The sequence below is a fragment of the Pelophylax lessonae genome (genome assembly GCF_965119305.1).
Source record: "Pelophylax lessonae genome assembly, chromosome: 5".
Classification (NCBI taxonomy): domain Eukaryota; kingdom Metazoa; phylum Chordata; class Amphibia; order Anura; family Ranidae; genus Pelophylax; species Pelophylax lessonae.
The window spans coordinates 554,618,101-554,640,954 of NC_138772.1; the positions used below are offsets into that span (position 1 = coordinate 554,618,101).

General features: G+C 44.7%; 1 protein-coding gene across 1 annotated transcript in view; it reads right to left on the minus strand.

The window, feature by feature from the left end:
* LOC309555340 (neutrophilic granule protein-like) overlaps positions 1–22,854 on the minus strand; it is a 92,798-nt gene that overhangs the window by 68,524 nt on the left and 1,420 nt on the right. The window contains exon 2 of the mRNA XM_082257299.1: positions 15,117–15,218. Within this exon, the coding sequence (XP_082113425.1) occupies positions 15,117–15,218 (102 nt within the window). The remainder of the gene's footprint in view (positions 1–15,116; positions 15,219–22,854) is intronic.

A 22,854-nucleotide genomic window follows, 5' to 3' on the forward strand; every position in this document is an offset into this window, starting at 1 on the left:
CACGCAATTGCCAGTTAAAGTAGTGCAGTGCTAAATCCCAAAATATGACTTAGTCATAAAGGTGGATAAAACCTTCCGGAGCTTAAAGTAGAACTTTAGGCAAAACTTTTTTCCTGGTGCCTCCATGGCAGCGTACGTGTGATAGTAGCCCCGCCTACTTCCACCCAAAGGACCAGTGCATGGCTATAAAAGTTAACACCCACACAACAGCTCATTCCCCGTTTTTGTCCTCACGGAACTCACAGCCAGTGTGAAGAGAAGAAACCCTTACCCCCACCTTTGGTGGTTTTCCGCACAGGTTAAGCCTCTCCTGTAGCGCAGTCCCTGACCTGGGGACGCTAAATGCTCTGATAAGGCAGGGAACCCCTTCTGTGGATCTTTTGGGGTGATAAATCGGGTGCACACTAGGCCCACATACAGCAGTGCAGCCAGGGCTATGTTCCTCAGAAGAGCTGTCCATGTCTGGAGCCTGCCTACCTCAAATGAGTGGATCCATTGAACTGTGACACCGCATTTCCAAGATAAGTATTGTTTTCTCATTTTTTGGAATTTATCTGTGAATGGCCTCATACGTTGGGTGTTACATCTCCTCTCAGATGGGCTGCAGCTGCACCGAATTCCAGTATTCTTTCTAGTGGCAATTGTGGTGTCTGCATTCAAGGGAATGATGGATTATGCTGATTAGGTGAAGTGAATAGAGCTCACATGGGGGCCATCTGAGCCCAGAGAGGTCACATGGGGGCCATCTGAGCCCAGAGAGGTCACATGGGGGCCATCTGAGCCCAGAGAGGTCACATGGGGGCCATCTGAGCCCAGAGAGGTCACATGGGGGCCATCTGAGCCCAGAGAGGTCACATGGGGGCCATCTTTTGGTTTGGGCAAGTTCTCCCCCAGTGGCCATCTTGGAGTTGGTCAAGAATTTATCTGTGAATGGCCTCATAAGTTGTGTGCTACATCCAGGGCCGCCATCAGGGGGGTACAGCCAGTACTCCTGTATGGGGCCCTGGCACATAGGGGGCGCCGGACAGCAGGAAGATCGGTAGGATGACAGCATACCTCCCAACCTGGGCAGGACTGTCCCGCTGTACAGAGGCTTTGTCCGGCATAATTCTGGTGATAAATGTTACCTTCTAGCTCAGAAGGACCGGCAGCAGTGGGAACATTTAGAACAGCCAGGGATTGGCTAACAAACCAGCTGGGTGTGCACTATGCAGCCACAATGAGAGACTGCACCTGTCAAATTCATGCTGTGATGTCGGTAATGGGCGGGACTGCTACTCAGACCCATCCCCTGTGTCAAGCAACACGTGCATACTGCATAGGGAAGAAGTAGAAGGAGGATATAGCAGCCAGCAACAGAAAGGTATTTTAGAAAGGTAATCATGTGGAAGATGGGGGACCTTTGGGGAAGATGAGGGCAGAGGAGAGGTGTGTGTGTTGCAGAGGTTGTAGCAGCTGGGAAGAGGTGCAGTACAGAGGCATTTACATAAATTCGCTACTATGTACAGCTTGGTATGGCACTACTCCCGATTTTTAACATTGGCCTCAATGGAGACTCTTGGTCAACTTGGTATGGCTCTGCTCCCTGTCTAACATTTGCATCTATGGGAAATCTTGGTCAGCTTAGTAAGCCACTACTCCCTATCTAGCACTCTCCTAAACCATGTGCATAATGCACTCCAGAACCCTGCATTCCTTATCTAGCATTCTCCTGAACGTATTCCTGACCCCTGCACTCCGTACGTAATGCATTCCTGACCCCTGCACTCTGTACTTAATGCATTCCTGACCCCTGCACTCTGTACGTAATGCATTCCTGACCCCTGCACTCTGTACTTAATGCATTCCTGACCCCTGCACTCTGTACGGGGATGGGGTTGGGAATTTGTGGAGGGATTTGGGGGGTTGCGCTGTGAGGGGTGATTGGGAGGGATTTCTGCTAGGAAGAGGGATTGGGGGAGGGGGTGATAATTTTCATATTTTCTGTGGAAGGGGGGGGGGGGGGCCTGTCAGGTAGGCTGTATGGGGCCCCAGGATTTCTAGCCGCAGCCCTGGCTACATCTCCTCTCGGATGGGCTGCAGCTGCACCGAATTCCAGTATTCATTCTAGTGGCAATTGTGGAAGAGAAATTGAAGTGTCTACATTCAAGGGAATGATGGATTATGCTGAACAGGTGAAGTGAATAGAGCTCACATGGGGGCCATCTTTGGTTTGGGCAAGTATTCCCCCAGTGGCCATCTTGGGGTTGGTCAAGACTACCTGGAAGTCATCATGGAAGTGGGCAAGGTGAGAAGTTTGCCAGGAGTGGGAGGCAGGCAGAAGAGTTGAGGAACATGGGGTTAAAGACCCAGCGGCTTCCAGATAGGTCGTTCACATGAAAGGACTGCATGCCAGCACGCCCATAGCCGCAATCCATGTTTTAAGGGCCATTTCCTGCTGCCTAGCAAATAGATATGTCCATACTTATGTCTCAGTGTGGCATTATTACTATACCTGACTAAATGTCAATGTTCCAGCTGCCCTGCACTATGAGCTCACTGCATAACAAAGATCCACGCCTTTCCTATAGGAAAGGGTCATCAGACCACAGGGGAGGACTGGTCCAGGGGGCAGGGAGGGCAATTGCCCCCTGGGCCACTCTGATGCCCGTTAAAAAGGCTGCACCCCTTCTGCCACAGGCATGCCTAAAAGATTCCTGGTGAAGAGAAGTAAAAAGGCCCTGCTGCTGACCCACTGAGTGTGGGTTGAAGACAAGGACAGAGCGCAGGCTTACCCCCCCCCCCTTTTTCCCAGCATGGATGGTGTAAACTATCTGAGCGGAAGCCTGTTTAATGCCCCACTGGAGACTCTCCCCCCCCCCCCCCGGCCAGCCCCAACCAAGCCAACAGCCCCCTGCTGGCCAGGTTGGGAACCCAGATTCAGCTGGTGAGTAGAGAATACCTGGGCAGGAAGAGGAAGAGTGGCAGTGGGCTTGAGTCGCTGGGCCTCTGGTTTGTACTTGCCCCCTGGGCCGAAAGTTGCCAGTCTGCCCCTGTCAGACCAAGTAGGTATTTTGCTGCTAAAAGAGTGCATCGAGGTGCTAAATGACCTCTCTCTTGGCTAAGGAGCCCAGCCTGTCCCACTGACAGGAATATGAAAGAAAGGAGCGCCAGAAATCCAGTTCATTGTAGAGAAAATCCTCTTCCATACTGCAAACACTAACACTATGACTTAAGGCTCCGTTCACATGTATCAAAAACTTAAAAAACAAACAAAATAAGAAACAAAAATTAAAAAGTTGGGACTTTATATGAGGCATTATCCCAATGGTATAAGCCTCCATCCCTAAATGCATAAATGTCAAGGGGGGGGGGGGGGGGAATAATCATGGTTAGTACCAGATAAAAGGCGATCAGCATATTGGGTAAAATAGGGGGGGGGGGGTAGTGGATAATGTACAATAGACATAATATCCGTAAACAAAACTTTAGATAGTGGACAATGTATAATAGACATAATATCCATAAGCTAAACTTTAGTATATAGCCGATTCGCCAATTGTTACTAACAAATAAAATGGGAAAGGGGGGACAAGACCGGGACTTTAAATGAGGTGTATGAGGACGGTTGGCAGATACACAGTACAATCATAGATACAAAGAAGATAATTGAATAAGAAGTCTCATCATAATACATAGCATAACAATAAATGCAATGATACAGACAAGTGACAATTGGTATTAAGGAAAAGACATAATATTGGACACTTCATGCAAAGCTATTGGAATGCACATTGGAAAGGGGTAAACAGCAGTGGTAGTTGCCCAGTATAAATCCCAAATATTAGAAGATATGAAGGGTGCACATTTAAAAGCTCGACGCGTTTCGTGGATAAAATCCAACTCATCAGGAGCAGGTGCATCCCAAGACCCACTTTAAACAGTGGAGCCATGTAAACAGGGTAAAAGTATTTGGTAAAATAATTGGGTAGAAATATTGTGGACAGTTGTCCAGATGGGCAAAGAGTCTTTTTCAGAAGCTGTGGTGGCCTCATCTGCGGCCAGAGGGCACTCCACATGGACATCCATAGAAGTTGGAAGCAGTGTTAGCCAAGATAGGTGCGTAGTGAAAATGTCACATAGAATCCCCATGGATTACAGGAGCTGGCCACAGCGAAGTCACCAATGTCACGTCCATGCTCCCTCCTGGACGAACTTGTTTGTCCACGATGCAGCAGCCTTCTCCCTCTACCGAGCATGGACGTGACGTTGGTGACTTCGCATTGGCCAGCTCCTGTAATCCATGGGGATTCTATGTGACATTTTCACTATGCACCTATCTTGGCTAACACTGCTTCCAACTTCTATGGATGTCCATGTGGAGTGCCCTCTGGCCGCAGATGAGGCCACCACAGCTTCCGAAAAAGACTCTTTGCCCATCTGGACAACTGTCCACAATATTTCCACCCAATTATTTTACCAAATACTTTTACCCTGTTTACATGGCTCCACTGTTTAAAGTGGGTCTTGGGATGCACCTGCTCCTGATGAGTTGGATTTTATCCACGAAACGCGTCGAGCTTTCAAATGTGCACCCTTCATATCTTTTAATATTTGGGATTTATACTGGACAACTACCACTGCTGTTTACCCCTTTCCAATGTGCATTCCAATAGCTTTGCATGAAGTGTCCAATATTATGTCTTTTCCTTAATACCAATTGTCACTTGTCTGTATCATTGCATTTATTGTTATGCTATGTATTATGATGAGACTTCTTATTCAATTATCTTCTTTGTATCTATGATTGTACTGTGTATCTGCCAACCGTCCTCATACACCTCATTTAAAGTCCCGGTCTTGTCCCCCCCTTCCCATTTTATTTGTTAGTAACAATTGGCGAATCGGCTATATACTAAAGTTTAGCTTATGGATATTATGTCTATTATACATTGTCCACTATCTAAAGTTTTGTTTACAGATATTATGTCTATTGTACATTATCCACTACCCCCCCTCTTTTACCCAATATGCTGATCGCCTTTTATCTGGTACTAACCATGATTATTCCCCCCCCCCCCCTTGACATTTATCCGTTCACATGTAGGCGTTTTGGGGCGTTTTTGGGGAGTTTTTCTGCTCTAGGATCAGCTCTCAAAACGCCCAACAAGACAAATCCTATTCATTTCAATGGCCCCTGTTCACATCTGAGCGTTTTGACACTGTGAGCAAAATGCCCAACGCTCAAAAAAGTACATGAGCTTCTTTTTGGGCAGATTACAGGCGTTTTCCATTGGTCTCTATTCAATCTAAAAACGCCTGCACAAAAAAATGCCTGTAAATCGCGGTAAAAATTGCGGTAAAAAACTCCTAAGAGTGCGTCAGGACCACCTTAAAAAGGCAGACAGAAGCTTTGGCCCATTCTGCTTAGCTGCAAGGGATTGCTGTGAATCCTGGGTGAAGCTGCATTTAAACAATCAATATTGTGTCAAGATTGCCTTTAAAGAGGGTGACAGAAGGTCTTCCACCCCACTATTCAAAGCCGCAAAGCATTGCTTTGAGCCTGGATTAAATTGCCTTCTCAAGATAGAGAGTGTTAAAAGTTGCCTTATAGGGGTATTCCAATACTGTTGCTACCAAATGCATAAAGCCTCCCTCAGCAGAGAGCAGGCCAACTGCTGGAAAAGAAGAACAGAGAGGATAAGCTGGTACTTTATGTTCAGCCTAAGGCTTTGCTCCTTGGTGGCCATTCTCTTTAAGGAAGGTAAGTTTACTGAGTGGATAAGAACTAGAGGAGCCAGGTAAGAAACCAGAGCAGGCTTTAGATGAGAAAGTTGCTACAGCATTTCCTCAGTCGGAAGAAGTAGCCTGCATGGCCTTCCAGGGACAGGTTCTCTTTGAGACAGTCCAGGTCAACCGCATTAGAGATGTGGCTGAAGTTGAACACTTGTCATTAATAGCGGAAGAAAGGCTAAAAGACCATCGCCAAGCAGCTTGGTGAGAGAGTGACAACAGTTGGTGCGATTATTTGCAAATGGAAAAAACACAAAATAATGGTCAATCTCCCTCGGTCTGGGGCTCCATGCAAGATCTCACCTCATTGAGTTTTAATGATCATGAGAACGGTGAGGAATCAGCCCAGAACTACAGGAGAATATTGTCAATGATCTCAAGGCAGCTGGGACTATAGTCACCAAGAAAACAATTGGTAACACACTGCGCTGTGAAGGACTGAAATCCTGCAGCGCCCGCAAGGTCCCCCGGCTCAAGAAATCACATGTACAGGCCGACTGAAGTTTGCTATGAACATCCGAATGATTTAGAGGAGAACTGGGTGAAAGTGTTGTGGTCAAATGAGACCAAAATCAAACTCTTTGGCATCAACTCAAATCGCCGTGTTTGGAGGAGGAGGAATGCTGCCTATGATCCCAAGAACACCGTCCCCACCGTCATACATGGAGCTGGAAACATTATGCTTTGGGGGTGTTTTTCTACTAAGGGGACAGGACAACTTTAAAGCATCAAAGGGACGATGGACGGGGCCATGTACCGTCAAATCCTGGGTAAGAACCTTCTTCCCTCAACCAGGGCATTGAAAATGGGTCGTGGATGGGAAATCCAGCATGACAATGACCCAAAACACACGGCCAAGGCAACAAAGGTGTGAGAAGAAGCACATTAAGATTCTGGAGTTGCCTATCCAGTCTCCAGACCTCAATCCCATAGAAAATATGTGGAGGGAGCTGAAGGTTCGAGTTACCAAACATCAGCCTGGAAACCTTAATGACTTGGAGAGGATCTGCAAAGAGGAGTGGGAGAAAATCCCTCCTGAGATGTGTGCAAACCTGATGGCCAACTACAAGAAACGTCTGACCTCTGTGATTGCCAACAAGGATTTTGCTACCAACTACTAAGTCATATTTTACGAAGGGGTCAAATACTTATTTCACTCCAATCAAATCAATTTATAACTTTTTTGAAATGCGTTTTTCTGGATATTTTTGTTGTTATTCTCTCTCTCACTGGTAAAATAAACCGACCAATAAAAGTATAGACTGATCATTTCTTTGTCAGTGGGCGAATGTACAAAATCAGCAGGAGATCAAATACTTTTTTCCCTCACTGTACATATATTTAGCACATTATAGAGATTATTCGTGACGGCAGTGCTAATCTTTCGGCATTCGCACAGCAATTTTTATTCTAATGAAACCCCCAGTGAATCCACCATGAATAGAGGAAGTATGCTGAGAACACACAGGAGGAAGAGGAGGGAACACTTACTGGAGGGTCCAACGTCTGAGCTCAGCCTTGTCCTGTCTGGGTCCTGAATACATGGCTGTGCAGTTCTTCATCACCTGAGAGAAATCACACATCAGATAATGTTTATGGTCACTATTATTAATTGAACAATTATAAATCTGTGAAATACAGGTAAAACTCACACAGTACTGCATTCAAAGTCAGCAGGATAATAAAACTTTTTAACTAGTGATTGACCAAACTAGGTTTGATTCGCTGGACTCGGTGAAACACGTCTGTTCTGCCTCCAGCAGGAGATTCATTATGTTGTTCTCCCTGCAATATTAAAGCTGGCCACTAGATGGAGCCTGGGAATAAATTACCTGTTTTACAGAAGTTAGAAACTGTTTAGCTTTAATAGGAACTCCCATCATCCCTCATTTTGAGAAAAGGGAACAGGTGCATCCTGGGAGTCCAGGCTCAATTTTTTTCAGAATTGAGGGAGAGGAAACCAGCTATCAAATCTGCAGCATGTGTTGTGGACTAAACGTACATTCCCTACAGGCAGCATCGCTGGTGAGCATGGACCTTTTGCCATCTGCAGCCTAGTTATTTTATTGTGTATTCTATGTTTCATACATTTATTGTATGTATTTCTCAACTTTTTCCCCCTACCCTGTTTTTTTTAATAAAGATTTAAGATTACATTCAGTCTGGTTTATTACAGAATAGGAGGGTTCAGCTGGATGTCTAATTACTCACTTACCCATCAGATGCTCCTATGCCCCCCTGAACCACCTCTAGGCTATGGGAAATGCTTATTTTCCTTTTTGCAAATAAATTGACACATATCAAAAGCTGAAGGATTCCTAAATCAGCCATAATGGGGTGTCTATCAGAAAATCCCTTCTCAATCTCATCCCCATTATATATATTTTTTCTTTTTTGTTTTGTTCTTCTTTATTTATTTAATGATATATTTTGCCAAAAAACAGAGAAAGAACTCTATAACTGATATACACTTAAATTTTTCTTCGTCCGCATTTAGACGAAGTAATGTGGACTACATGGCCATCCAGCTTGTTCCAGGTAAACAGCCCGGCACGGTAAGCGGCCGGTAAGTAAACACAGCTGTGAAGTCAATTTGACTTCACATTCAAACCCCCGGATCTCAGCAGTGAGCCAATTGCTCGCTTGCCGTGAACACCGAGGGCTGTTTGTCTGGCATGATCCAGGCTGATTATCATCTGAACAAGGTAACTTGTATACTCTATTCTTACACTCATCAAAATGAAAACTTTTTTACTTTTATCTCTGTCTTGGAGGTGACTATCCTATACTAATGGCTATATTCTAATGGGAGAGACATAAATCAATAAATTTTGAGAGCTTGGCATACAAAACTACCCGCTCTGCAAAATCAAGCAAATCTGCTCCTCCCCCCTCCCTGTTTCTTTCTAACGTTTGGAGGAATATTAAACCTCATGCCTCTAGATATAATATGCACATTCTGGCAAGAATGTTGAATTCCTTTCCCTATTTCCTTTTGCATTTGTCCACTCCCTGCTCCAAGAAATAGCCACCTCCAATCACTGGACCTCTTAAGTTACTCGTTCCTGACGGCTTCACGTTTCTTCCTTCCAGTTGATCAGCCGCCAATTTGGGATCCAGCTATCTTTACCTGGTGCTCCTTGAAGGCCATCCACGATAAATTGGCATATTCTTTTCTTCCACAATACATGTGTATGAGGTCTGAGTACCCCAATTATATTTCTGATACAGCCAGAGTGTAGGTTCGGCAGAGCATATATAGCATCTGATTTTAAAAAATCCCGGCAGGTTTATAGTGCCATTCATCACTGCATAGAATGTAAGTCACAATTCTTTTCTATCTTGAAGGAATTTTCTCCTTGTATGAATTGATGCAATGTATATATGACTGCATTACTGTTGTATTTGACTGATGTCTGTTTAATTAATTATCTACAGACCACCACCCAGGGTCTCGCCTCCCCCCTGAAGAAGGAGTAATTGTTTAACTCCGAAACTTTTGAGCCTTCACCCTGTACTGGTGTGGTCACTTCCAATTGCATATGTGATGTATCTTACTTTACTTGCCTTTTATACAAAATTGTGAAATTGTATTTTTCAATAAAATTTATATTTTTATAAAACTTCGTGTACATGTGAGTGCCTAAAAAGTCCCACCAATAGGGGAAACTTTTTCTTGAATTACTCACAGGGAAGCATGTGGCGAGGAGAGAACAACATCTAAAAATCCACTAATTGGATTTAATGTGAACCCCATTGAAATCAATGTGAGGTACATGCAAGGGATTGTCAAACATTGGGAATGGGGGTGGGGAGTGCCAGGGAAAGCATGCACCAATGTAACAAAAAAAAATCTCTCAGGAGAAGAGCGTTTCTGTCTGTAAAAACGTGTAATTAGGTGCTTCCAAAGGGTCAAAAGTTTCTACTGTTGTGTTCTTGCTCTGGGGTTACTCAGGTTAACTGTGTTTATGTGTTCAGACCAAATGTTACAATGTACCTATTTGCAACATTTGTCCTCAGGTTGACCTGTTAGGCTGGTGGATCTGGGAGAGACATTACCCAGTCCATACTGTAACGGAACCACGACCCACACTGTACTTGTGGACTTCCATCAGTATACGGCTTCCTCCCAGTCTTGAACATAGATATGAGATTTTCCAGCCGCCCCCATACAAAGCTAGCCGACAACTTAGCTTGTACTGGAATCTTCAGTTTATTGAACAGTCACACATAATTTATATACAGCATGGACATACCCCTCCTGATCAGATTACCACACATGGGGCAGGGGTTGCCTGATTACATTATCATATGTAGTTGAAATTGTATACAGAAATAGAATTAACCTGAACTAATTATCTAGCCATGTGGGCAGAACAATATGTGAGTTCATTAACAATTAACAATGGGACAGACAGGCTTCACACAATCCGCATCACATCTCAATACACAAACAATAGGGAGAGCCTGTCTCTGACATTGAAGTTCAATACACATTATCATAATTGTAAACACAGAACCCATTTGAAGCAATCCAAACCATTAAGTATCTGTCTTTCACTCCCAGTGATGGTGAGTACCGTCACACATACCAGTATAGATCCTAACACATTACCAAGTCCATACCAGTATATATCCTAACTCTTTACCCAGTCCATATAGACCCTAACACATTACCCAGTCCATACCAGTATAGATCCTAACACATTACGCAGTCCATACCAGTATAGACCCTAACACATTACCCAGTCCATACCAGTAAAGATCCTAACACATTACCCAGTCCATATCAGTATAGATCCCCACACATTACCCAGTCCATACCAGTATAGATCCTAAAACATTATCCAGTCCATACCAGTATAGATCTTAACACGTTACCCAGTCCATACCAGTATAGATCCTAGCGCATTACCAAGTCCATACCAGTAGAGATCCTAACACATTACCCAATCCATACCAGTATAGATCCTAACACATTACCCAGTCCATACCAGTATAGATCCTAACACATTATCCAGTCTATACCAGTATACATCCTAATACATTGCCCAGTCCATACCAGTATAGATCCTAACACATTACCCAGTCCATACCAGTAAAGATCCTAACACATTACCCAGTCCATATCAGTATAGATACTAACACATTATCCAGTCCATACCAGTATAGATCCTAACACATTACCCAGTCCATACCAGTAAAGATCCTAACACATTACCCAGTCCATTCCAGTATAGATCCTAACACATTACCCAGTCCATACCAGTATAGATCCTGACACATTACCCAGTCCATACCAGTAAAGATCCTAACCCATTACCCAGTCCATACCAGTATAGATCCTAACACATTACCCAGTCCATACCAGTAAAGATCCTGACACATTACCCAGTCCATACCAGTAAAGATCCTAACACATTACCCAGTCCATTCCAGTATAGATCCTAACACATTACCCAGTCCATACCAGTAAAGATCCTAAACCATTACCCAGTCCATACCAGTATAGATCCTAACACATTACCCAGTCCATACCAGTAAAGATCCTCTGACACATTTCCAAGTCCAAACCAGTATAGATATCCAGAATTATATTTTTCCCCATTGAGATCTGATGTGTTTTCAAAGCGTTCCTTTCATTTACATTGCCAGTGTAAAAAGCTTGGCCACTGAGCACATAAATAGTTAACTGTGCAGGTTGCTGCTAGTTTCTGATTCTAGAGTTCTGCCTTAATTCTGATTTTTTAAATGACGGCAAGCCGAGCCTCATGAGGCTCGGCTTGAAGCGCTGCACTGGCTCCTGTGACTCGACCAACAGCAGCCAATGACGTCATCCTCCGGAAGCCAGGAGTCGAAGCCGCTGTGCTGCGGGACAACTTGCGGCAGGTCCGGGATACGGGGGTCGAGCTTCTCCCCCCTTCCACTCCCATCGCCCCTAGGGGATTCCACCTTCACAGCTTCAGCGCTGCTGCTGTCCCCTCAACACCTGGACAGGCGTCTTCACCCAATCCCTGGGATCATCTTAAAGGTATTGCCCTACTGCTGAATGCCCCTTGCTGTCTACAGTGTTTTACATCGTTTTAATAAACTTGACATTTTTTATTGTGACCATTTTCCAAGAAGTGTGATTCCAAAGTGCCTATCAGTTATTCATCTTGGGAGTGCCAGTACACCCATCTATCTGTTGTGTTATCACAGCCATACACCCACCCACAGCAGCCCGGTGCCAGCCAGCCACCCACATCCACAGGCCCTGTACCAGCCAGCCACCCACAGCCCCTGTGCCAGCCAGCCAGCCACCCACATGCCCTGTACCTACCAGCCACAGGCACTGTACCAGCCAGCCACAGGCCCTGTACCAGCCAGCCACCCACAGCCCCTGTGCCAGACACCAACCCACCACAGGGTGCCAGCCAGCCACCCACCACAGGGTGCCAGCCAGCCAGACACCCAGCCACCCACAGACAGGGTGCCAGACAGCCAACCACCCACAGGCCCTGTACCAGCCAGCCACAGGCCCTGTACCAGCCAGCCACAGGCACTGTACCAGCCAGCCTCCCACAGGCCCTGTACCAGCCAGCCACCCACAGCCTCTGTGCCAGCCACACACCACAGGGTGCCAGCCAGCCACCCACCACAGAGTGCCAGCCAGCCAGCCACCCATCCACTACAGGGTGCCAGCCAGCCACCCACCACAGGTGTGCCAGCCATCCACCATAGGGTTCCAGCCAGCCACCCACCACAGGGTGCCAGCCAGCCAGCTATCCACGACAGAGTGCCAGCAAGCCAGCCATCCACCGCAGGGTGCCAGATAGCCTGCCATTAAGCATTAAACAAAAATTAACATGTTTAATACCAGATTTGTGTCAAAAATTGTCTTTATTTTTCAAAACTTTAAATGTACAAAATATTGGTATCGGTATCGACCCTGAAAAAACCATATCGGTCTATCCCTAGATAGCAAAGGGGGAAGAGAGAGATTGGGACTTTATATGAGACTCATCACCAATAGAGTCTCCATCCCTTGCCCTTGCTATCCCTAGATAGCATCATTGAAACAATAAACATGAAGTTAAGCATGCTCTGGGAGGCAGTGGAGGAAAGAAAAGCCTGGCGGGCTATGGTCCATGAGGTCACAAAGAGTCGGACTCAAATAAACAACAACAGCAACAACAGACCCCTCCCCAAACACGAGATTCCCCCCAGCAACAATTGACCCCTCCCTCAACAATAGATTCCCCCAGCAGCATTAGACCCCCCAGCAGCCAGCATTAATGGACCCTCCAGCACACCACAGCACTCCTTGCCATTACACACATTTAGTGCTGGAGGTGCCGGAACTGCATTCCCCCTGAAAATAAAGCCCTGATGGTTCTGTTAATATCCCATCCATAATATTTCTGGCTTTGCTATTATTTAGGGATGTGGCATCAGGGGAAAAGGGTACAGACACGCTTGACATAATAGTATTCCTCCACCAGGGCTGGATTAGGAACATCATGGGCCTGGTGCTGAGGATTTTGGTGGTTCAGGGCTTCAGGTATGAATGAACACAGTCAGTAATCGGTAAGGATCAGTACCCAGACAGCAGGGGGAATCTGATGGACAGTCTGGGGTGAATGGTGCAGGGGGGGATTCTAGGACAATATCCCCCCGGACAACATCCCCCCGGACAATATCCTCCGGACAATATCACCCCCGACAATATCCCCCCTGGACAATATCCCCCCTGGACAATATCCCCCTGGACAATATCCCCCTGGACAATATCCCCCCTGGACAATATCCCCCCGGACAATATCCCCCCTGGACAATATCCCCCTGGACAATATCACCCCTGGACAACATCCCCCTAGACAATATCCCCCGGACAATATCCCCCCCCGACAATATCCCCCCTGGACAATATCCCCCCTGGACAATATGCCCCCGGACAATATCCCCCCTGGACAATATCCCCCTGGACAATATCACCCCTGGACAACATCCCCCTAGACAATATCCCCCCTCTAACCCTATGTCCAGGGGGATGTTTACCGGGGGGATATTGTCCCGGGAGATATTGTCCTGATACCGCGGGGGGGGGGGGGGGCAATTATAAGCACTGATCTGTCTCTATGGCTCACAAGAAAGCAGCTGAAGCAAAGAGGGAGATTGGTGCTTGTAATTGCCTCCACCGCTGCACCGATAAACCCCCCACTGTCATATTTCCTCTGCTGCAGGAGGTGCCTGGAGCCTCTCATGTGGCCCCTTACTTGCCCTGAGCCGAATAGTCAGTCTGCCCCTACTGGGCCTATATTAGGGTGGGGGCCTGGAGCTGTAGCTCCAGTAGCCCCTACGTTAATCTGGCCCTGTCCTCCACCCCAAACACACTCATCCATGTCTTTATGGACCTTGCTTTGTGCACTGGTCCAAATCATTTGGTGGAGGGGGGATTATGGTGTGGGGGTTGTTTTTCAGGGGTTTGGGTTGGCCCCTTAGTTCCAGTGAAGGGAACTCTTAAGACATTTCGGACAATTTCATGCTCCCAACTTTGTGGGAAGAGTTTGGGGATGGCCCCTTCCTGTTCCAACATGACTGCGCACTTTATGGGCCTTGCTTTGTGCACTGGTGCGCTGTCATGCTGGAACAGGAAGGAGCCACCCCCAAACTGTTCTCACAAAGTTGGGAGCATGAAATTGTCCAAAATGTCTTGGTATGCTGACACCTAAAGAGTTCCCTTCACTGGAACTAAGGGGCCAAGCCCAACCCCTGAAAAACAACCCCACACCATAATCCCCCCTCCACCAAATGATTTGGACCAGTGCACAAAGCAAGGTCCATAAAGACATGGATGAGTGAGTTTGGGGTGGAGGAACTTGACTGGCCTGCACAGAGTCCTGATCTCAACCCGATAGAACACCTTTGGGATGAGTGCAGACTGCGAGCCAGGCCTTTTCGTCCAACATCAGTGCCTGACCTCACAAATGCTCTTCTGGAAGAATGGTCAAACATTCCCATAGACACATTCCTATACCTTGTGCACAGCCTTCACAGAAGAGTTGAAGCTGTAATAGCTGCAAAGGGTGGGCCAACTCAATATTAAACCCTACGGACTAAGACTGTGTGTAAAGGCAGGCGTCCCAATACTTTTGGTAACATAGTGTATGTGAACCCGGCCTAACAGATGCTTCCTGTCCTGCGGTGGGGTTACTGGGAATCCAGCAGAGGGCAGCGCTACTAATTCACAGACTTTCTCATCTCAGAAACTCTGGGAAGATTTATATATTCCTATGAGAAGGTAAATTCCGCCATTTACATTTTCCTGCATGGTTTCCTCACCGGTCTGATATCTTACTTACCCCGTCCTCCTTCAAGGGACATTCCTCCGGGATTTCTGCTGCCTTCCGGCAACCCGTCTCTTTAATAACAAAGGTTAGTGAATTATTTTCATGGAAGTCTGCCTAAAAAAAAAAAAAGGAAAAAAAAAAGAAAAAAAAGTATTATTACTTATTATTATTTATTATTATTATTTATTATTATTATTTATTATTTATTATTATTATATTTATTATTATATTTATTATTAATTATTTATTATTATTATTAATTATTATTATTATTTATTATTATTATTATTAATTATTATTATTATTATTATTATTATTATTTATTATTTATTATTATTATTATTATTATTATTATTTATTATTATTTATTATTATTATTATTCATTAATATTATTATTATTATTATTATTTATTATTTATTATTATTATTATTATTATTATTATATTTATTATTAATTATTTATTATTATTATTTATTATTATTAATTATTATTATTTATTATTTATTATCATATCCAGATATACGGTTTACTTATCCAAATTCACAGCCCTGACATCTCAGCTCTCGTACCGCCCTCACAAATAATTCCCGTCATTTGTCTAATATGTTTATTCCGTCTGATCACCAGCTCTATCTGGTGTCCATAATGAGGTATTTTAAAAATAAAAAAGTCAAAACATTTTCTTTTTTAGTAGCGGTATTCAGTGCAGATATTAACCACTTCTGGACCGGAAGATTTTCCCCCTTAATGACCAGGCCATTTTTTGCGATACGGCACTGCGATATTTTAACTGACAATTGCATGGCCGTGCGACGCTGTACCCAAATAAAATTGATGAATTTCTTTTCCCCACAAACAGAGATTTCTTTTGGTGGTATTTGATCACCTGTGCGATTTTTATTTTTTGCGCTATAAATAAAAAAAAAAGAGCAACAATTCTGAAAAAAAAACAATATTTTTCACTTTCTGCTATATGACATTCCCCCCCCCCCCCCAAAAAAAAAAAGAAAATTAAAATCGAAATTTTCATCCTTTTGGGCCAATTTCTTTTCCGCTACATAGTTTTGGTAAAAATCAAAAAATCGCAATAAGCATATTTTGATTGGTTTGCACAAAAGTTATCGCGTCTGCTAACTATGGGAGAGATTTATGTCATTTTTATTTATTTATTTATTTAAAAAAAAAACAATATTTTTCACTTTCTGCTATATAACATTCCCAACAAAAAATTTTAAAAATCTAAATTCTTTCACCATTTTAGGCCAATTTGTATTTTGCTATATATTTTTGGTAAAAAAATTTGCAAATTTTTGCAATATAAATTCCTAAAAATGTTTTTGTTTGATCACATCTTCCTTGTGGTGGGAATATGTATTCACTTGAATAAGATATGTACACGGATTGTTGTATTCATTTTTAAATTAGTCACATATGCTCAAGAAGATGCACTGTCTTTAGCGCTGTGTTTTGGTTATATATATATATATATATGTATATATATATATATTTTTTTTATAGATATATATATTTATATATTATATATATTTAAGATTTTCTACTTTCTGCTGTAAAACATATCCAATAAAATTTTTTTTTTTTTTTAAAAATCCCAATAAGTGTATATTGATTGGTTTGCGCAAAAGTTATCACATGTACAAACTAGGAGAAAGATTTATGTCATTTTTATTTATTTTAATTTTTTTACTAGTAATAGCGGCGATCTGCGATTTTTAGCGGGGCTGCGACATTGTGGCGGACAGATCGGACCCCTAACTTACATTTTTGACACTTTTGGAGGTACCGGTGACATTACTACAGTAATCAGTGCTATAAATATGCACTATCACTGTAATAATGACACTGGCAGGAAAGGGGTTAATCCAGGGGCAACCAAAGGGTTAAATGTGTGCCTCGGGGAGTGTTTTCTAACTGTGGGGGGGTTGGCTTATGGAATCAGCACAGAGACCTGTGATCCTAAATAGGAGGATCACAGGTGGTCTGTATTGATTCTTGAGGGAACAACGGTCTGCTGTGTTTACAACAGCAGACCGCCGTTCTCTCTCCACGGGGAGCGATCGAGGGTGCCTTGCGGCAATTGCGGCCATCGGCCCCATTGATCGGGTTCCCTGCTGGTGAGTGAGTGCATGCGTGCCCCCAGGATCGCTCCTGCGAAACTTTGTACAGGTACGGCAATTCACGGGAGCCTGCCGACCTGCCACTGTATATAGGCGGCTGGTCGGCAAGTGGTTAAGCATTTGCGCGAGTATTGGTACTCGCCCAAATGCTGCCGATACCGAAACCGATAATTTGCGATGAGATATGCGTCAATACAAAATTAATGGGCGGAAATCACACTGCAAAGAATGGCGTGCGATTTTCCCCACCGCTTCTGTGTGGGCATAGAAATGGATTAAAGCGCCATCTAGTGGGCAGTTTAAAGAATGTTAGAACTCACAGTACATATCTGGCCGCATGCAAAATAATTTACATAGGTGTCCCGGTCCGCCGATGATAGCAAATCAGGGCTGCTGGAGGTGCCCACAGGGCTGGAAGGGATGAAGAAGCAGTCCGTCCCCAAGCTGACATCACATCCGCCCTATACCCACAGGGTCCTGGAACTTTTCCCCCAGCCCTGTGAGCACCCCCAGCGACCCTAATTTGCTATCATCGGACCGGGACACCTATGTAAATTATTTTGCGTGTGGCCAGATATTTACTGTGAGTTCTAACATTTTTTAAACTGCCCACTAGATGGCGCTTTAATCTCTTTCTATACACACACACACAAGCGGTGGAAATGGAATGCGATTCCTTGCAGTGCAATTTGCAACAATTTGTTTTTGTACTGACGCATTTCACACCACAAAGTATCGGTACTCACTATCAGCGACTACTTGACCATAAGTATAGGTACACGTACTCGCCGATAAAAAAAACTGTATCAGTGCAACCCTATTTTTTAGCTTTGTATTGAGTAGGGGATGTTACATCTGACCTCTGGACTGAAATGGTTTCCTATGATTTCACTGCACACTGTGAGCTTCTCACAATGTGCATTAGAAGCTGAAGCAATTCAGATAAAGCTCCACCTTATTTCCTGGTTGGAGGACATCCAGCATCATCTAGCTCCTTCCTTCCCTGCTTGACTGTCCCTGGTCCACCCCTTTCATAACTGGATTTCAGGGAGGCTCAGCATCACATGTTTGCGTTTCCCACGGAAATACAGCCTGTCAAGGTATGCCCACTTCTCTAGACTGACACCCATCAATGAATTTTGATATTTGCATAACTCCTCCCAAGAGTCAACCCATTGCTTGCATCAGGACTGAGGATCCTGGAGGGGACGACTGAGGCAGGGTGCTGTGATGTTTTCAGGAAGCTATGCTGGCCCTTACCACCAGCCATGATCTGCCTGCATTACATAGAGAAACACAGGCACCCAGTGATGACATCACTGAATCGAAAAATAAGATATATTATGAAAACATAAAGACTGAACCTCTATTTGGGGAAATGATTCCCCACTGTGTGTCCCAGTGACCCTCCAATGACTTCAACCCAAGAAATTATATACACTATAATAGCAAATACCCATGGACACCTGACCATCACACCTCGAGGATTGACATCCCATTCTAAAACCATGGACATTAATATGGAGTTGTCCCTTCTCTAACATAACCATTATAATGGAGATGTCCCCTCTCCCCCATGGTCATTAATTTGGAGTTGTGCACTCTTCATCCATGGTCATTAATATGAAGTTGTCCCCTCTCCCCATGGCCATTATTAGGGAGTTGTTCCCTCTCCCCCATGGCCAATAATATTGGGGTGTCCCCTCTCCCGCATGGCCATTAATATGGAATTGTCCCCCTGTCCCTCATGGCCATTAATATGGAGTTGTCCCCCCTCTCCCCATGGCCATTAATATGGGGTTGTCCCCTCTCCCCATGGCCATTAATATGGGGTTGTCCCCTCTCCCCATGGCCATTAATATGGAGTTGTCTCTCTCTCCCCCATGGCCAATAATATGGAGTTATCTCCCTCTCCCCCATGGCCATTAATATGGCATTGTCCCCTCTCCCCCATGGCCATTAATATGGAGTTGTCCTCTCTCCCCCATGGCCATTAATATGGCATTGTCCCCTCTCCCCCGTGGCTATTAATATGGGGTTGTCCCCTCTCCCCATGGCCATTAATATGGAGTTGTCCCCTCTCCCCATGGCCATTAATATGGCATTATCCCCTCTCCCCCGTGGCTATTAATATGGGGTTGTCCCCTCTCCCCATGGCCATTAATACGGGGTTGTCCCCTCTCCCCAAGGCCATTAATATGGAGTTGTCTCCCTATCCCCCATGGCCAATAATATGGAGTTGTCTCCCTCTCCCCCATGGCCATTAATATGGAGTTGTCTCCCTCTCCCCCATGGCCATTAATATGGCATTGTCCCCTCTCCCCCATGGCCATTAATATGGGGTTGTCCCCTCTCCCCAAGGCCATTAATATGGAGTTGTCTCCCTCTCCCCCATGGCCATTAATATGCAGTGCCCCCCCCCCCTCCCCTATAGCCATTTTTATGGAGTTGTCCTCTCTTCCCCCATGGCCACTATTATGGAGTTGTCCCCTCCTTCAACAATGCCAATTAACATGGCCTTTCCCCCTCCATTACCATTAATATAGAGTTGCCCTCTTTGTGGTTATAACATCCTCCACTCTTCTGAGAAGGCTGTCCACAAGATTTTGGAGAGTGTCTTCGGGAATTTGTGCTCATTTGTGAGGTCTGGTACTGATGTTGGATGAGACGACCAATTGGTATTTCAATCCATCCCAAAGGTGTTCAGTAGGGTTGAGATCAGGGCTCTGTGTAGGACATTTGAGCTCTTCCAAACCAAACTGGTCCCACCATGCCTTTATGGAGCTGGTTGTACACAGAGGGGGGGGGGGGGGGGCACAGTCATGGTGGAACAGAAAAGGATCATTACTAAACTGTTACCACAAGGTTGGAAGAGGACAATTTTCTACAATGTTTTTGTATAATGGAGTATTACCTTCACTGGAGACCCCCGAACTCTTTAATTTGGAGGTGTCCACATAGTTTTGGCCATATAGTAGGTGTGATGGTCAGTTGTCACCTGTTAGGAAAATGAAGTGCTCAGAGGTCTGCGTGCATGCTTATATTACAGCTCATCATTCGCTGCATAGGGTCACAGCTGTACGCATGTGTTGTTGACCGTGCTAATGAGCGTGCATTTCCAGCGCTAGCTTTGGCACCAACTCCCTTTAACCACTTTACCACCGGAGGATTGTGCTGTCTTACGTCCAGGCCACTTTTTGCGATTCGGCACTGTGCCATTTTAACTGACAATTGCGCGGTCATTCAACGCCGTACCCAAACAAAATTGGTGTCCTTTTTTTCCCACAAACAGAGCTTTCTTTTGGTGGTATTTTATCACCTGTGCGATTTTTACTTTTTGCGCTATAAACAAAAAAAAGAGTGAAAATTTTGAAAAAATAACAATATTTTTCACATTTTTTTATATGAAATTCCCCCCAAAAAAATGTAAAAATCAAAATTTTTTATCATTTTTGGCCAATTTGTTTTCTGCTACATATTTTTGGTAAAAAAAATCGCAATAAGCTTATTTTGATTGGTTTGCGCAAAATTATTGCGTTTACTAACTAAGGGAAAGATTTTTGTCATTTTTGGTGTTTTTTTTTTAACACGTAATGGCGGCGATCTGCGATTTTTTTTGCGGGACTGCGACATTGCGGCGGACAGATCGGACCCTTGACTGACATTTTTGACACTTTTGGGGGTACCAGTGACATTACTACAGTAATCAGTGCTATATATATGCACTGTTACTGTAAAAATGACACTGGCAGGGAAGGGGTTAATTTTATTGGAGAGGGAGGGGTTAATGTATGCCTGGTGCTTACTGACGTGTGTGGGGGGAGGTGACTGAGTGACACAGGGACAGATCGCAGGTTGAGCTATGCTGAACCCTGCAATCTGACCCTGCCTGTCACTTAGGAGATCCGCCCGCTTTGTTTACACAAGTGGGCGGATCTCCACACTCGATTCCCCGACGATCGGGGAAGAGCGGCGGTGATCACCGCTGCTCCTCCCCTGGCCCGACTCCCGCTGTGACTGAAAACAGTGGGAGCGAGCCCAACGTTAGAGGTGATTTATTCTTCCATAGCAAATACACTTTTTCAAACTGGTACTGACTAGTATTCCAATGTTTCTCTTCTCCCTCAATTTTCTCCATCACCTAGCTAAGGTGCCCTCAAGAAGTTTGTAATGGCGCCCAATGAAACCTGTGGCTTTGTGTAACTAAAAGGCAGCTTTATCCACAAGCCAGCTTGTATATAATTTTGGGGCAATTTTTAGGCATTTTGCCAAGGCACACCCACAGAAAGCTCAAGGCACCCTAGGGTGCCTGGGCACCCTGGTTGAAAAAGGCTGTCCTAGACTTTGACTTTGCTCCAGATTCTGAATTTTTACCTCTGCTTCCTATCTGCTATGGACCTTGGCCTGAACTTTATCCTTGCTCCTGATTCCGAATTGGTACCCTTGCTGCCTGTCTGTTGTCAACCTTGGCCTGGACTTTGACCTTAACCACTTGCCGACTGCGTATTTTACATTTACTTCGGGCTGCGCGTAACATACATTTACTGCCGCAGAATTGTTCAAGCAATAGCCTCTAGGTGGCATGCACGCCCGATCGAGCGCTGATTGGAGAGAGGGGAGGCCAGTCAGCGGGTCTGTTGGACCCAATGTCCGTCGGCCACTCGCGATCCATCCCGAGAGAGGCAGAATCGCCGTTCTGACAGGGGAGAAGATGGAGATCTTGTGTTTCTGCTAAGCACTGTCTTCCCCCAGTCAGAGCACCTCCCCCACAGTTAGTAAGCACCTCCTAGGGACACATATAACCCTTTGATTGCTCCTGATGTTTAACATCTTCCCTACCAGTGTCATTAGTACAGTGACAGTGCGTATTTTCTTTAGCATTGATCACTGTATTTGTGTCACTGGTCCCCAAAAAAAGAGTCAAAAGTGTCAGTTAGGTGTTCGATCTGTCCGCCGCAACATCACAGTCCCGCTATAAGTCGCTGATTGCCGCCATTACTAGTAAAAAAAAATCCCATAAAAATATCCCATCATTTTTACACGCGATAACTTTTGTGCAAACCAATCAAAATATGCTTTTAGGAGTTTTTTTTAACCAAAAATATGTAGCAGAATACATATTGGCTTAAATTGATGAAAAATTTTTTTTTCAATTTTTCTTTTAATTGTATGTCTTTTATAGCAATATTGTTTTTTTTTTTTTTTTTTCACAATTGACGCTCTTTTTTTGTTTATAGCGCAAAAAAATAAAAATCGCACAGGTGATCAAATATCACCAAAAGAAAGCTCTGTTTGTGGGAAAAAAAGGACATCAATTTTATTTGGGTACAGCGTCGTATGACCGCACAATTGTCATGTTAACATGACGCAGTGCCGTATCGCAAAAAAAATGGCCTGGTCATGAAGGGGGTAAAACCTTCCTGGGAGGTTTTGTGGGGAGGGGGGTTTAAGGGGCTGCTTTGTGGGGAGGGGGGGGGTTAAGGGGCTGTTTTGTGGGGAGGGGGGTTTAAGGGGCTGCTTTGTGGGGAGGGGGTTAGAGGGCTGCTTTGTGAGGAGGGGGGTTAGAGGGCTGCTTTGTGGGGAGGGGGGGTTAGAGGGCTGCTTTGTGGGGAG